The following is an 18,000-nucleotide window of genomic DNA, read 5'->3' on the forward strand; positions in this document are numbered from 1 at the left end:
AATCTTCTATGATTTCTTGAGGTAGTTCTCCTCCTGATGCTTGTTGCTCTATCCCTATAGCTTCTTCACATTGTTGTTCTTCCAAAACTCCTTGAACTATGTTTTCCATTGTGTCCACCATCGTGCATTCGCCAATGGATTCCTTGGGTTAGCTCATCGCCTTAAAGACATTAAACACCATTTTTACTTCATGCAGTCTCAAGACTAACTCTCCCTTTTGAACATCAATTATGGCTCCAGTAGTAGCTAGAAATGGCCTTCCTAGGATGATTATTGTGTTAGCCTCTTCCTCCATATCAAGTACAACAAAATCAATCAGAAAGATGAACTCTCTCACTTTTACCAACAAATTTTCCACCACACCATGAGGGAATTCAAATGTCTTATCAGCTAATTGAAGAGCCATTCTAGTAGGTTTGGCCTCTTCTATCCTCATTCTTTTCATCATGGCCAAGGACATAAGGTTGATGCTGGCTCCTAGATCACATAGTGCCTTCTCAATTCTTATATCCCCTATGATGTAGGGAATTTGGAAGCTCCCAGGATCTTTCAATTTCTGGGGAAGCTTCTTTTGTATTATGGCACTATATTCCTCAGTGAGTACCACATTTTCTTTTTCACCCCAGTTTCTTTTCCTTGTCATGAGCTCCTTTATGAACTTGGCATAGAGTGGCATTTGCTCTAATGCCTCAGCAAAGGGTATGTTAATTTAAAGCTTCTTAAAGATCTCTAAGAATCTAGAGAATTGGCTGTCTTTCCCATCTTTTCTCAGCCTTTGTGGGTTGGGTGCCTTTGGTACATAGGCCTTCAGGATTTGCTTTGGTGGCGGTGGTTTAGGTGTCTTTTCTTCCTTCTTGGTTTCAGATCCATTTACAGCTTCCTCTTCTTGCTTGTTGTGGCTTGAGGATGCCTCATTTATCACCTTACTACTTTTTAGTGTGATGGTCTTGCATTCCCCTCTTAGGTTGACCATGGTATCACTAGAGAATGTACGTGTGGGCATTGGTATCTGTTTAGACAAGCTTCCTAGTTGTGATTCCAGTTTTGAAATAGCTGCCCCTTGGTTCCTCATGTTGGATCTGGCCTCCTCTTGAATTGCATCTATCTTCTTCTCTTCTTGCACTTTTCTCTCTACTACAGCAGAAATAGTCCCTATTAGTTATGCTATAACAGCCTCTAATCTTGCAAAGTTGCTGTTGATATCACATGGTTGCATGGTTGAGGATGATGCATCTTGAGGGTGGTTATTGTATGGTTGTTGGGTGGAATGGTAGGGTGCATTTTGTGAGTTGTTGTAGGGTCTATTGTTGTTTGACTGATGGTTGGGATTGTGGTTATTGTATTGGTTAGAGTAGTATAGTTTGTGGTCTTGATTGTTGTTTTGTTGATTTCTTCACCCAAAATTTGGGTGGTTCTTCCAACCTGGGTTGTATGTCTTGGCATTGGGGTTATATGGTGGTCTAGAGGAATTGTTCAATTATTGGCCTGCTCCCATTCATCTTCAACTTCTGGGTTTTCTTCCTTTTGTGGAGGTGCTTGAGCTTGAACAGCTGAGACTTGGTTCTTCTCCATTTGCTTGGTCAGGGCTGCTAGTTGAGCTGTGATAACTTTGTTTCTTTTGGGTTCTATCAGAGGCATAGAAATACTTGTTGTTAGCAATAGTTTCTATGATGTCTATGGCATTTTCAATTGTCTTTTTCTTCTTGAGGGAGCCTCTAGAAGAGTGATCTAGGGCCTTCTTTGACTCATGTGATAGGCCCTCATAGAAGATGTGCAACTGCACCCATTCATTGAACATATCCAGAGGGCATTTTCTTGTCAAGTCTTTGTAGTTCTCCCATGCTTCATAGAGAGTCTCCCCATCATGTTGTCTAAAGGTTTGAACCTTAGCTCTCAGCCTATTGATTCTTTGTGGAGGGTAGAACCTTGATAAGAACTTGTTAACAACATCCTCCCAAGTGGTAAGGCTTTCTTTAGGAAATGATTCCAACCATTTTGATACTTTATCTCTGAGAGAGAAAGGAAACAGTAGCAGCTTATAGGTGTCTAGGTGGACACCATTAGCTTTTACTATATCACAAATTCTCAGAAATGTGGTTATATGTTGATTAGGATCTTCTTGAGCACTTTCTCCAAATGAGCTGTGGCTTGAGCTCAAAATTGTTAGCATGTATGTTGGGTCTCAGAATGCTGCTACTGATGAGCGGATAATTTATACGCTTTTTGGCATTGTTTTTAGGTAGTTTTTAGTAGGATCTAGCTACTTTTAGGGATGTTTTTATTAGTTTTTATGCCAAATTCACATTTCTGGACTTTACTATGAGTTTGTGTGTTTTTCTGTGATTTCAGATATTTTCTGGCTGAAATTGAGGGACCTGAGCAAAAATCTGATCGGAGGCTGAAAAAGGACTACAGATGCTGTTGGATTCTGACCTTTCTGCACTCGAAATGGATTTTATGGAGCTCCAGAACTCCAACTGGCGCGCTCTCAATTGCGTTGGAAAGTAGACATCCAGGGCTTTCCAGCAATATATAATAGTGCATACTTTATTTGAGCTTAGATGACGAAAAATGGCATTCAACGCCAGTTCCATGCTGCATTCTGGAGTAAAACGCCAGAAACATGTCACAAACCAGAGTTAAACGCCAAAGACACGTTACAACTTGGCGTTTAACCACAAGAGAAGCCTCTGCACGTGTAAAGCTCAATCTCAGCCCAAGCACACACCAAAGTGGGCAGAGAAAGAGGATTTATGCACTTAGACTTATTTCTGTAAACCCTAGTAACTAGTTTAATATAAATAGAACTTTTTACCATTGTACTAGGAGTCCTTTTTTCCCTATTTTTGAATTCACAAGCTATTTGGGGAGGCTGGCCATTCGGCCATGCCTAGACCTTGCACTTATGTATTTTCAACGGTGGAGTTTCTACACACCATAGATTAAGGTGTGGAGCTCTGCTGTTCCTCGAGTATTAATGCAAAGTACTATTGTTCTTCTATTCAATTCATGCTTATTCTTGTTCTAAGATATTCACTCGCACTTCAACCTGATGAATGTGATGATCTGTGACACTCATCATCATTCTCACCTATGAACGCGTGCCTGACAACCACTTCTGTTTTACATAAGATTGGGCGTGTATCTCTTGGATTCCTGGTCCACGATGCATGGTTGCCTCGCCTGACAACTGAGCCTTCCATTTCGTGAGATCAGAGTCTTCGTGGTATAAGCTAGAATTATTGGCGGCCATTCCTAAGATCCGGAAAGTCTAAACCTTGTCTGTGGTATTCCGAGTAGGATCTGAGATGGGATGACTGTGACGAGCTTCAAACTCGCGAGTGTTGGGCATAGTGACAGACGCAAAAAAATCACTGGATTCTATTCCAACATGATTGAGAACCGACAGATGATTAGCCGTGCTGTGACAGCGTATTTGGACCATTTTCACTGAGAGGACGGGAGGTAGCCATTGACGCCGGTGAAACCCGAACATACAGCTTGCCATGGAAAGGAGTAAGAATGATTGGATGAAAGCAGTAGGAAAGCAGAGATTCAGAAGGAACACAGTATCTTCATGCGCTTATCTGAAATTTCCACCAATGAATTACATAAGTATCTCTATCTCTATTTTATGCTTTATTTATCTTTATATTCGAAAACCATTATAACCATTAGAATTCGCCTGACTAAGATTTACAAGATGACCGTAGCTTGCTTCAAGCCGACAATCTCCGTGGGATCGACCCTTACTCATGTAAGGTTTATTACTTGGACGACCTAGTGCACTTGCTGGTTAGTTGTGTGAAGTTGTGAAAAAGAGTGATATTACAATTGTGCGTACCAAGTTGTTGGCGCCATTGAGATCACAATTTCGTGCACCAGCTACCATAATTCCCAGGATTGGGATTTATGTAAGAGCCTAGTACTCTTCTCGCTTGAGGTGGAGCATGGTTGCCAACTGCTTCTTCATGGTGGTTGTGTGCATCTCCTTCCATGGTTTGAGTTGGACCTTCTTCTTTTTCTTCATCACCAACCATCCTTTTTGCCTCTTGCCACTGCTTCTCTTCTCAATCTCAAAAATATTCTCTTTGGTTCAAAATCATAGGAGATGTCAATTCCTCTTCTCCCTGTCATACACAAAACAAAACTCACAAAAGAAAAAGGTTATCACCCTTTGAAACAAAGGTGGGTGAGTCAAAAATTAATTGATGCAAATTATCAAACAGTTAGTGTACTTTTTGTTAGTGTTAATATATAAATAATGAAAAAATATAGGATAATAAAAGGAATGTATAAAGTAAAGACTGGAATTAAAGAAAATAACAAAATAAAGAAAATGCTTAATCTAAATGCTCATCTCACTTAATCACTGTCAAATAAAAATCAATCCCCGGTAACAGTGCCATAAAACTTGATGAGCCAAAATTCACTCCCTATATAAGATGAATCCGTTCTTTGGCAAGCGCACCAAATATCATCAAGTAATAACCCACAGTGGAGTGGGATCATATCCACAGAGATTTATTTATTGAGAAATTGTAATTGATGAATGAATTTAGTTAAGCTGATCAATAGAGAGAGTATTGGATGCAGAAAATTAAATAACAGAATTGTAAATGGCTCAAATGTAAAAGAAAGCAATAAAGTGCAAAAAAGTAAATGGCAAGAATGTAAAGAACTGAAGCATAAATGACTGAATTTTAAATGGGAATGGGAAATAACAGAATGTAAAGAAAGCTATAAAGAATGTGGAAGATAAGAATAGGGGGAATTCATTGGGATTGGGAGATGTTGCTCTCTTTGGATTAAATTCAGCTCATCTCATCTTCAATCATGCAACTCATTGACCCTTTGGCAATAATGATTGATTGAACCCCAATCCATTGGTGATTCAATCTCTCAAATCTTGATAATCAGCCAACTTCTTGGTCTAATTGCTCATGAAGAAAGATATGCTTGGTCCCTGATATACCACACATCGCCATAGATACAAATAGTGGGTGGATTATATGTCATTATATCCAATCCCAAAACCCAGATCTACTCAAGTGTGAGAAGGGATTTCAAGCATGGTTTCATGTTTCTTTTTCCAAGGGTCCCATGAAACCCATTTTGCATTCAACCTCTTTCCCAAGATGATTGAACACTAGCATGAAAAACAAAATTCCTTCTAGCAAATCAAAGAGAAGATGAAGAGAAGAAGAAATTCACTATCATTAATCCATAAAGTACAACAGAGCTCCCTCTCCTAATGAGAGGGAGTTTAGCTACTCATAGCTTAGAAAAAGTACCAGAGATTGAGGAAAAAGATAAAAGAAAATCCAAACCCCTTTTCAGTACTTCTAGGGGTTATTTATACTACTCCTATCACTAGAATTAAGAAAATCCAAAAGAGAAAAGAAAATTACAACTGGAGGCAAAAGGAAAAACTCATGAAATGATGCAAGTGCCTGGCATGTGCGGGCGTTTGAGTGGCGTGCCATGCCTAGCCACTTAGTTTGGCATGGCACGCCACGCCCAGCTCTTCAAGTAGCAGTCCCCTTTCATTAACCACCATGGCGTGCCACGCCTTCGAGCTCAAGTGGCACGCCCAAGGTCTTCTTCTTGCTTGGTTAGCCTGGCATGCCACGCCTTCGAGCTCAAGTGGCACGCCCAGGCTCTTTCCTCTTACTCAACTTTCTTGGAATTTTGAACTGGCGTGGCACGCCCAAGGTCTAGCGTGCCACGCCCATAGTGTGCACTTCATCCATCCTCTCTGGAAAATAATACTGGCGTGCCACGCCCAGCAGGTGGCGTGTCACTTCTCTGGAAAATATAGTTGGCGTGCCACGCCCAGTAGGTGGCGTGCCACACCCATGTATTGCATGCATCGTTCTCTTTGGTCCAGTAGCTGGCGTGCCACGCCCAGCATTCAAGTGGCACGCTCAGGGTTGTCTGGTCTTGGCGTGCCACGCCTTAAGTCTCAAGTGGCATGCCAAGTCTTCTTCTTCCTTAAGTGCTGGAGTTGGCGTGCCACGCCTTCGACATCAAGTGGCACGCCGAGTAGGTGGTTAGGCCTCTTCAAGCACTGGTGTGCCACACTTGAGACTCAAGTGGCACGCCCAGGTCATGGGTGCTAGTTGGCGTGCCACACTTTCGATACCAAGTGGCACGCCCAAGTGTTGAACATTCACTTCCTTCTCTAGGCAATTGAACTTGCGTACCACGCCTTGGTGTTCTTGTGGCACGCCCAAGTCATGGGTAGTAGTTGGCGTGCCATGCCTTCGACACCAAGTGGCACGCCCAGTGTGTCCCTTTTGGATTAGTGAACTGGCGTGCCATGCCTCCCAGTTCAAGTGGCACGCCCATAGTGTATGAGGGGGTTAGCATGCCACGCCTTCTTTGTGGTCTTCAAACTTGCCCTCTGGAAAATATAATTGGCATGCGACGCTTGGCCCCTGGTGTGCCATGCCTTTGTTAAAGTTTCAAGACTCATTCTCTGGAGTTGTCAACTGGCGTGCCACGCCCATACTGTTTGTTGGCGTTTGTTCCAAGTGTCACGCCCAACTTCACACACCCAGCTCTTTTTATTGCTTCCTCCCCCTTTTTGTTGCTCTTTTCACCTAAACTTCAACACAACTCATTTCAAAGCAACATACCATAATATTTATCATTTATTTCATGAAATTGCATTGATTAATGAGATTATGCCCGTTTTATGGTCCTTTTAGATGAGAGAAAGAGGTAGATAATGCAAGTCATCGTCCTTTCTCTGAAGTTTATAACTGGCATGCCACGCTTGGCCTTGGCGTGCCACGCTTATTGTGCTTCATCTTCCTGGCGTGCCACGCCTGGCCTTGGCGTGCCATGCCTGGCCTTGGCATGCCACGCCCATTGAAAGCTCCATGGACTTCTTCTCTTGATTTAATAGCTAGTGTGCCATGCCCTTTGGCTGGTGTGCCACGCCCATACGATTTGGTGGCATTTATACCAAATGGCATGCCCAGCTTAAACGCCCAGCTTCTATTTCTTGCTTCGTTCTTCTTTTGTTGCTCTTTTTACCTTAAATTCAACAAAAACTCATTTCAAAGAAAAGAACCATAATATTCACCATTTAACTCATAAAATTGCATTGATTGAATGAGATTACACTCTTTTTATGGTCATTTTAGATAGGAGAAAGAGGTAGATGATGCAGGTCATCGGTGTTCTTAGAGCTATGATTAACTAAACCTCAATCATTAGGGGAAGGAGATTTATTGTAATTCACATGATTGAATGAACTTTTTTTTTCTTCTTCACAATCCGCTTGTTGTAGCTAAGGAAAATCTTCTATGCTTATTGTGATCCACTCACTCCGGAAAAGGGTTTGGGTTTATTGAATTCCTATGTGAGCCTCGGGAAGGGAATCATAGGAGTTAGAATTGAAGCTCTATCCCTCACAATTCTCTTGACCAACACCATTCAAGATGAATTAAGGTCTTGAGAATTTGTGTGGCTCAAGGATAAGAGATGTGCACTTAACCTCTTCTCATGACAATCGGATCAAGGAATTGGCAATTTGATTGTGATTAGAGAGATTGGGTTGCCAAGAAATTAGGTCTCAATCAATTACAATCCTCCATAGATCTACTTCATATGATTGAGATGGGTGTTGAAACCCACTGATTCATGATGGATTATGATATCTCCAATCTCTAATGAATCTTTCTCTTTGTTGTTCTTCACTTCAATTGTCCTTGAGTTCCATTTAATTGCTTTGATTTACTGCTTCCTTTAATTTTCCAACACCCAAAGCCCTTTACATTTCATGCAATTTACTTTCCATTGTTATTTACATTCTTGCTTGTTATTTAGATTTCAGCTCTTTTAATTTCTTGCTCTTTATGTTTTAGTTCTTTAGTTTCTTGCCATTTAAGTTTTCGCAATTTACATTTTGCCATTTACTTTCCGCACTTTAAGTTTCTTGTAATTTACTTTCTGTTGATTAAATTCCACTCAAATCATCAATATTTTCTTGACTAGAGGAACAACTAAGGATGGAGCACCAAGAGCACTCTATTATTCTCCATGAAATCAGAAAGGACCAAAGAGCCATGAGGGAGGAACAACAAAGGCAAGGAAGAGATATTGATGAGCTCAAGCACTCCATAGAATCTTCAAGAGGAAGAACTAGCCGCCATCACTAAGGTGGACCCGTTCTTTTATTTCCTTGTTATTTTTTTCTATTTTTCGTTTCTTATGCTTTATGTTTTGTCTACGTTTGTGTCTTTATTACATGTTCATTAGTGTCTAGTGTCTATGCCTTGAAGCTATGAATGTCCCATGAATCCTTCACCTTTCTTAAATGAAAACTTTCTAATTGCAAAAGAACAAGAACTACATGAATTTTGAATTCTATCTTGAAATTAGTTTAATTATTTTCATGTGGTGGCAATACTTTTTGTTTTCTGAATGAATGCTTGAACAGTGCATATTTTTATAGTGAAGTTTATGAATGTTAAAATTGTTGGCTCTTGAAAGAATAATGAAAAAGGAGAAATGTTATTGATAATCTGAAAAATCATAAAATTGATTCTTGAAGCAAGAAAAAGCAGTGAAAAATACAAAGCTTGCGAAAAAAAAGAGAGAAAGAAAAGAAAAAGTAAGCAGAAAAAGCAAGTAATCTTTTAAACTAAAAGGCAAGGGTAAAAAGGATCCAAGACTTTGAGCATCAGTGGATAGGAGGGCCCAAAGGAATAAAATCTTGGCCTAAGCGGCTAAACCAAGCTGTCCCTAACCATGTTCTTGTGTCATGAAGGTCCAAGTGGAAAGCTTGGGACTGAGTGGTTAAAGTCGTGATCCAAAGTAAAAGAGTGTGCTTAAGAACTCTGGACACCTCTAACTGGGGACTCTAGCAAAGCTGAGTCACAATCTGAAAAGGTTCACCCAGTTATGTGTCTGTGGCATTTATGTATCCGGTGGTAATACTGGAAAACAAGAGGCTTAGGGTCACGGCCAAGACTCATAAGTAGCTGTATTCAAGAATCAACATACTGAACTAGGAGAATCAATAACACTATCTAAATTCTGAGTTCCTATGGATGCCAATCATTCTAAACTTCAAAGGATAAAGTGAGATGCCAAAACTGTTTAGAAGCAAAAAGCTACAAGTCCCGCTTATCTAATTAGAACTAAGCTTCATTGATATTTTGGGATTTATTGTATATTCTCTTCTTTTTATCTTATATTATTTTTAGTTGCTTGGGGACAAGCAACAATTTAAGTTTGGTGTTGTGATGAGCGGATAATTTATACGCTTTTTTGCAATGTTTTTAGGTAGTTTCTAGTATGTTTTAGTCACTTTTTATTATATTTTTATTAGTTTTTATGCAAAATTTACACTTCTGGACTTTACTATGAGTTTGTGTATTTTTCTGTGATTTCAGGAATTTTCTGGCTGAAATTGAGAGACCTGAGCAAAAATCTGATTCAGAGGCTGAGAAAGGAATGCAAATGTTGTTGGATTCTGACCTCCCTGCACTCGAAGTGGATTTTCTGGAGCTACAGAAGCCCAATTGGCGCGCTCTCGATTGTGTTGGAAATTAGACATCTTGGGCTTTCCAACAATGTATAATACTCTATACTTTACCCAAGATTTGATGGCCCAAACTAGCGTCCAAATGCCTACCAGAGACTTTTTTCTGGTGTAAAACGCCAAAACTGGCACCAAAGATGGAGTTAAACACCCAAACTGGCACCCAAGCTGGCGTTTAACTCCAAGAAGAGCCTATGAACGTGAAAGCTTCAATGCTCAGCCCAAGCACACACCAAGTGGGCCCCGGAAGTGGATTTCTGCACTTAGTTACTCATTTTCTGTAAACCTAGGTTACCAATTTAGAATAAATAGCACTTTTTGACTATTGTGTTGTATCTTTGGACCAATTTTCGATCCTTTGATCAAGTCTTCTCCCCCTGATTTCGAATTCTTATGCCATTTGGGAGGCTGGCAATTCGGCCATGCCTAGACCTTTTGTTCTTATGTATTTTCAACGGTGGAGTTTTTACACCTCATAGATTAAGGTGAGGAGCTCTGCTGTTCCTCATGAATTAATGCAAGTACTATTATTTTTCCTTCAATTCACGCCTATTTCTTCTCCAAATATACTATTGTACTTAATTTAGTCAAGTCAGACTAAAGGGGTGATCCGTGACAATCACCCACCATCTTCAGTACTCGCTTAGCTAAGATCCACGTGCCTGATGGTGGACGAAATTGTGATCCATGCTCTTTGTACTTGTATGAAATTTAATAATTGGCTCTATTTGAATTCACAACTCCGTTCAACTAACCAGCAAGTGTACTGGGTCGTCCAAGTAATAAACCTTACGTGAGTAAGGGTCGATCCCACAGAGATTGTTGGTATGAAGCAAGCTATAGTCACCTTGTAAATCTCAGTTAGGCAGATTAAAGGATTATGGGTTTCGAAAATTAATAATAAATAGAAAATAAAAAGGGATAGAAATACTTATGTAAATCAATAGTGGGAATTTCAGATAGGTGTATGGAGATGCTGTGTTCCTCTTGAAACTCTACTTCACTACTCACTCTTCCTTCAATCCTTCTTACTCCTTTCCATGGCAAGCTGTATGTAGGGCATCACAATCATCAATGGCTACTTTTAATCCTCTCGGGAAAATGGTCCTATGCGCTGTCACTGCACGGCTAATCGTCTGGAGGCATCACCCTTGGTTGATAGCTACATCCCATCCTCTCAGTGAAAATGGTCCAAATGCTCTGTCACAGCACAGCTAATCATCTGTCGGTTCTCAATCAGGTTGGAATAGAATCCATTGATTCTTTTGCGTCTGTCACTAACGCCTAGCCTTCAGGAGTTTGAAGCTCGTCACAGTCATTCAATACCGGAATCCTACTCGGAATACCACAGACAAGGTTAAACTTTCCGAATTCCCAGGATCCTACTCGGAATACCACAGACAAGGTTAGACTTTCCGGATCCCCATGAATGCCGCCATCTATCTAGCTTATACCACGAAGATTCTGTTGGGGAATCTAAGAGATATGCGCCCGGCCTAAGGTAGAACGGAAGTGGTTGTCAATCACGCGCGTTCATATGTGAGAATGATGATGAGTGTCACGGATCATCACATTCATCAAAGTGTTGTGCAACGTATATCTTGGAATAAGAATAAAAGAAAATTGAATAGAAAGTAATAGTAATTATATTGAAACTTGAGGTACAGCAGAGCTCCACACCCTTAATCTATGGTGTGCAGAAACTCCACCGTTGAAAATACATAAGTGAAATGTTCAGGCATGGCCGAATGGCCAGCCCCCAAAATGTGATCACAGGATTCAAAATATGATCCAGGATCCCCTGTGGTCAAAAGACGTCTAATACAATAGTTAAATGTTCTATTTATAATAAACTAGCTCCTAGGGTTTACATGAGTAAGTAATTGATGCATAAATCCACTTCCAGGGCCCACTTGGTGTATGCTTGAGCTGAGCGTGATCAATCCACGAGCTGAGGCTTTTCTTGGAGTTGAACTCCAAGTTATGATGTGTTTTGGGCGTTCAGCTCCGGATCATGATGTTTTTATGGCGTTTAACTCCAGACAGCAACATGTACTTGGCGTTAAATGCCAAGTTACGTCGTCAATTCCCGAATAAAGTATGGACTATTATATATTGCTGGAAAGCTCTGGATGTCTACTTTTTAACGCCATTGAGAGCGCGCCAATTGGAGTTCTGTAGCTCCAGAAAATGCATTTCGAGTGCAGGGAGGTCAGAATCCAACAGCATCAGCAGTCCTTTTGTCAGCCTTTTTCAGATTTTTGCTCAAGTCCCTCAATTTCAGCCAGAAATTACCTGAAATCACAGAAAAATACACAAACTCATAGTAAAGTCCAGAAATGTGAATTTAACATAAAAACTAATGAAAACATCCCTAAAAGTAGCTTGAACTTACTAAAAACTACCTAAAAACAATGCCAAAAAGCGTATAAATTATCCGCTCATCACAACACCAAACTTAAATTGTTGCTTGTCCCCAAGCAACTGAAAATCAAATAGGATAAAAAGAAGAGAATATACTATAAATTCCAGAATATCAATGAATATTAATTATAATTAGATGAGCGGGACTAGTAGCTTTTTGCTTCTGAACAGTTTTGGCATCTCACTTTTTCCTTTGAAGTTTAGAATGATTGGCTTCTCTTGGGACTTAGAATTTCGGATAGTGTTATTGAATTTCCTAGTTAAGCATGTTGATTCTTGAACACAGCTACTTATGAGTCTTGGCCGTGGCCCTAAGCACTTTGTTTTCCAGTATTACCACCGGACACATAAATGCCACAGACACATGACTGGGTGAACCTTTTCAGATTGTGACTCAGCTTTGCTAGAGTCCCCAGTTAGAGGTGTCCAGAGCTCTTAAGCACACTCTTTTTGCTTTGGATCATGACTTTAACCACTTGGTCTCAAGCTTTTCACTTTGACCTTCATGACACAAGCACATGGTTAGGGATAGCTTGGTTTAGCCGCTTAGGCCTGGATTTTATTTCCTTGGGCCCTCCTATCCATTGATGCTCAAAGCCTTGGATCCTTTTTACCCTTGCCTTTTGGTTTTAAGGGCTATTGGCTTTTTCTGCTTGCTTTTTCTTTTTCTTTCTATTCTATTTTTTTTTTCGCCATTTTTTTTCGCAAGCTTCTTCTTGTTCACTGCTTTTTCTTGCTTCAAGAATCAATTTCATGATTTTTCAGATCCTCAATAACATTTCTCTTTGTTCATCATTCTTTCAAGAGCCAACAATTTTAACATTCATAAACAACAAGATCAAAAGACATATGCACTGTTCAAGCATTCATTCAGAAAACAAAAGTATTGTCACCACATCAATATAATTAAACTAAATTCAAGGATAAATTCGAAATTCATGTACTTCTTGTTCTTTTGAATTAAAACATTTTTCTTTTAAGAGAGGTGAAGGATTAATGGAATTTATTCATAGCTTTAAGACATAGTTACTACATACTAATGATCATGAAATAAAGATACAAAACATAGATAAACACAACATTTAAAAACCGAAAACAGAAAGAAATAAAGAACAAGGAATGAATCCACCTTTAGTGGCGTCTTCTTCTTGAAGGACCAATGATGTTCTTAAGCTCTTCTATGTCCCTTCCTTGCCTTTGTTGCTCCTCCCTCATTGCTCTTTGATCTTCTCTTATTTCTTGGAGAATGATGGAGTGCTCATGATGTTCCACCCTTAGTTGTTCAACATTGTGGCTCAAATCTTCTAAGGAAGTGTTGAGTTGTTCCCAATAGTTGTTGGGAGGAAAGTGCATCCCTTGAGGCATCTCAGGGATTTCTTGATGATGAGCTTCCTCATGCATCTCTTGAGAACCGTGAGGGGTCTCTCTTGCTTGCTCCATCCTCTTCTTGGTGATGGGCTTATCCTCTTCAATGAGGATGTCTCCTTCTATGATAACTCCAGCTGAGTAACATAGATGGCAAATAAGGTGAGGAAAAGCTAGCCTTGCCATGGGTGAGGGCTTGTCGGCTATTTTGTAGATTTCATTGGAGATGACCTCATGAACTTCTACTTCCTCTCCAATCATAATGCCATGAATCATGATGGCCCGATCCACAGTAACTTCAGATCGGTTGCTTGTAGGAATGATGGAGCGTTGAATGAACTCCAACCATCCTCTAGCCACAGGCTTGAGGTCCAGTCTTCTTAGTTGGACTGGCTTGCCTTTGGAGTCTCTCTTCCATTGAGCTCCTTCCACACATATGTCCATAAGGACTTGGTCCAACCTTTGATTAAAGTTGACCCTTCTAGTGTAGGGGCGTTCATCTCCTTGCATCATGGGCAAGTGGAATGCCAGCCTCACATTTTCCGGACTAAAATCTAAGTATTTCCCCCGAACCATTGTGAGATAATTCTTTGGACTCGGGTTCATACTTTGATCATGGTTTCTAGTGATCCATGCATTGGCATAGAACTCTTGAACTATTAAGATTCCGACTTGTTGCATGGGGTTGGTTAGGACTTCCCAACCTTTTCTTCGGACTTCATGTCGGATTTCCGGATACTCATTTTTCTTGAGCTTGAAAGGGACCTCAGGGATCACCTTCTTCTTTGCCACAACATCATAGAAGTGGTCTTGATGGCTCTTGGAGATGAATCTTTCCATCTCCCATGACTCGGAGGTGGAAGCTTTTGTCTTCCCTTTTCCTTTTCTAGAGGATACTCTGGCCTTAGGTGCCATTGATGGTAATGGAAAAACAAAAAGCTTATGCTTTTACCACACCAAACTTAAAATATTGCTCGCCCTTGAGCAAGAGAAGAAAGAAGAGAAGAAGAAGAAGAAGAAACTATGGAGGAGAAGGGGAAGTGATGGTTCGGCCAAGGGTGAGAAGAGGGGGTTGTGTTGTGTGAAAATGAAGTAGAATGGAAGGGTATTTATAGGGAGAGGGGGGAGGGTGTGTTCGGCTATTTAGGGTGGGAATGGGTGGGAAATTGGTTTTGAATTTTTGAAGGTAGGTGGGGTTTATGGGGAAGAGTAGATGGATGTGAGTGGTGAGGGGGGTGATTGGGAAGAGGAATTGAGGTGATTGGTGAAGGGTGTTGGGAAGTGTGACATGGGGAAGAGTAATCACAAAAACTAGGATTAGGAGGTAAGGTGGGAATATGGTAGGTGGGGATCCTGTGGGGTCCACAGATCCTGAAGTGATCCTGTGGGGTCCACAGGTCCTGAGGTGTCAAGGAATTCCATCCCTGCACCAAATAGGCATGTAAAATGCCTTTGCACACCATTCTGGCGTTTAAACGCCCATTGGTGCACATTCTGGGCGTTCAACGCCCATGTAAAGCATGTTTCTGGCGTTGAACGCCAGTTTCATGCTTGTTACTGGCGTTCAACGCCAGCTTTTCTTCTCTGGGCACATTCCTGGCGTTCAGCGCCAGAATGTTGCTTGTTTCTGGCGTTCAGCGCCAGAATGATGCTCTGTTCTGGCGTTGAACGCCGGCCAGATGCATCTTACTGGCGTTGAACGCCAGCCTGTGCTTCCTCCAAGGTGCGATTTTTTTCTTCTGCTGTTTTTTACTCTGTTTTTAATTTTTATGATTTTTTCGTGACTCCTCATGATCATGTACCTAAAAAAACACAAAATAACAATAAAATAAAATAAAAATTAGATAAATAAAATTGGGTTGCCTCCCAACAAGCGCTTCTTTAATGTCAATAGCTTGACAGTGGCTCTCATGGAGCCACAAGGTGATCAGGTCAATGTTGTATAGTGCCAACACCAAACTTAGAGTTTGGATATGGGGTCTTAACACCAAACTTAGAGTTTGGTTGTGGCCTCCCAACACCAAACTTAGAGTTTGACTGTGGTGGCTCTTCTTGACTCTGAACTGAGAGAAGCTCTTCATGCTTACTCTCTTTTGTCACAGAGGGATGGCCATGTGCTTTAAACACAAGGTAGTCCCCATTCAATTGAAGTACTAATTCACCTCTGTTGACATCTATCACAGCTCCTGCTGTGGCTAGGAAAGGTCTTCCAAGGATGATGCAATCATCCTCTTCCTTCCTAGTATCTAGGATTATGAAATCAGCAGGGATGTAAAGGCCTTCAACCTTTACTAGCACGTCCTCTACTATTCCATAAGCTTGTCTTAATGACTTGTCTGCCAATTATAATGAGAACAAGGCAGGTTGTACCTCAATGATCCCCAGCTTCTCCATTACAGAGAGTGGCATAAGATTTATCCCTGACCCCAGATCACACATAGCTTTTGCAAAGGTCATGGTGCCTATAGTACAAGGTATCAAAAACTTGCCAGGATCTTATTTCTTTTGAGGTAGAGTTTGCTGAATCCAGGTATCCAGTTCACTAATGAGCAAGGGAGGTTTACTTTCCCAAGTCTCATTACCAAACAACTTGACATTCAGCTTCATGATAGCTCCTAAGTATTGAGTAACTTGCTCTCCATTCACATCTTCATCCTCTTCAGAGGAAGAATAGTCTTCAGAGCTCATGAATGGCAGAAGGAGATTTAATGGAATCTCTATGGTCTCTATATGAGCCTCAGATTCCTTTGGATCCTTAATAGGAAACTTCTTCTTGCTTGAGGGACGTCCCAGGAGGTCTTCCTCACTAGGATTTTCGTCCTCCTCCTCCCTTGTGCATTCGCCCACATTGAGTATATCAATGGCCTTGCACTCTCCTTTTGGATTCTCTTCTGTATTGCTTGGGAGAATACTGGGAGGAGTTTTAATGACTTTCTTACTCAGCTGGCCCACTTGTGCCTCCAGATTTCTATTGGAGGATCTTGTTTCACTCACTGAAAGTGGCCTTTGACAGATCAGAGACTAGATTGGCTAAATTAGAAGTGTTTTGTTCAGAATTCTCTGTCTATTGCTGAGAAGATGATGGATATGGCTTGCTACTGCTCAGCCTGTTGCGTCCACCATTGTTAAAGCCTTATTGAGGCTTTTGTTGATCCTTCCATGAGAAATTTGGATGATTTCTCCATGATGAGTTATAGGTGTTTCCATAAGGTTCACCCATGTAATTAACCTCTGCCATGGCAGGGTTCTCAGGATCATAAGCTTCTTCAGAAGCTACCTCTCTAGTACTGTTGGATGCATGTTGCCATCCATTCAGATTTTGAGAGATCATGTTGACCTGTTGAGTCAATACTTTGTTTTGAGCCAATATGGCATTCAGAGCATCCATTTCAAGAACTCCTTTCTTCTGAGGTATCCCATTATTCACGGGATTCCTCTCAGAAGTGTACATGAATTGGTTGTTTGCAACCATGTCAATGAGTTCTTGAGCCACTTCAGGCATTTTCTTTAGGTGAATAGATCCACCTGCAGAATGGTCCAACGACATTTTTGAAAATTCAGATAGACCATAATAGAATATATCTAATATGGTCCATTCTGAAAACATGTCAGATGGACATCTTTTGGTCAGCTGCTTGTATCTTTCCCAAGCTTCATAGAGGTATTCACCATCTTTTTGTTTGAAGGTTTGAACATCCACTCTCAGCTTGCTCAGCTTTTGAGGAGGAAAGAATTTATCCAAGAAGGCAGTGACCAGCTTATCCCAGGAGTCCAGGCTATCTTTGGGTTGTGAATCCAACCATATTCTAGCTCTGTCTCTTACAGCAAAAGGGAAAAGCATGAGTCTGTATACTTCAGGATCAACTCCATTCGTCTTTACAGTCTCACAGATCTGCAAGAACTCAGTTAAAAACTGATAAGGATCTTCAGATGGAAATCCATAAAACTTGCAGTTTTGTTGCATTAAGGCAACTAGCTGAGGTTTCAGCTCAAAGTTGTTGGCTCCAATGGCAGGAATGGAGATGCTTCTTCCATCAAATTTGGACGTTGGCTTTGTGAAGTCACCAAGCATTCTCCTTGCATTATTATTATTTTCGGCTGCCATCTCCTTCTCTTGTTCGAAAATTTCTGAAAGGTTGTTTTTAGATTGTTGTAATTTAGTTTCTCTTAATTTTCTCTTCAGAGTCCTTTTAGGTTCTGGATCAATTTCAACAAGAGTGCCTTTTTCCCTGTTCCTGCTCATATGAAAGAGAAGAGAACAAGAAAAGAAAGAGGAATCCTCTATGTCACAGTATAGAGATTCCTTTATGTTAGTAGAAAAAGAAAGGTGATAAGAAAAGGAGAATGGTTCGGATTTTTAGATGAAGAGAGGTGAAGAGAAGTGTTAGTAATTAAATAATTAAATAGAATAAGAAAAGAGAGGGGGAATTTCGAAAATAATTTTGAAAAAGGAGTTAGTGTTTTCGAAAATTAAAAGATGTTAAAATTAAAACATGAAACACTTAATTAATTAAAAATAATTTTTGAAAAAAAGAGAGAGGTATTTTCGAAAATTGAAGAGGGAAAAGTAGTTAGGTGATTTTGAAAAAGATAAGAAACAAACAAAAAGTTAGTTAGTTGATTGAAAAAGATTTGAAATCAAATTTAAAAAA

General features: G+C 40.4%; 1 protein-coding gene across 1 annotated transcript; it reads right to left on the minus strand.

The window, feature by feature from the left end:
* Nucleotides 1–148: 148 nt before the first annotated feature.
* Nucleotides 149–676, minus strand: LOC130974981 (uncharacterized). The gene has a single exon (XM_057899816.1). The coding sequence runs from the start codon at nt 674–676 to the stop codon at nt 149–151; it is 528 nt and encodes a 175-aa protein (XP_057755799.1).
* Nucleotides 677–18,000: the final 17,324 nt, after the last annotated feature.

This window comes from Arachis stenosperma, chromosome 4 (genome assembly GCF_014773155.1).
Source record: "Arachis stenosperma cultivar V10309 chromosome 4, arast.V10309.gnm1.PFL2, whole genome shotgun sequence".
In the NCBI taxonomy this organism is placed as follows: Eukaryota; Viridiplantae; Streptophyta; class Magnoliopsida; order Fabales; family Fabaceae; genus Arachis; species Arachis stenosperma.

Bases quoted from the DNA above. Each gene is read 5' to 3' on its own strand.
- LOC130974981 (XM_057899816.1), bottom strand. From the start codon at position 676: ATGCCACTCTATGCCAAGTTCATAAAGGAGCTCATGACAAGGAAAAGA.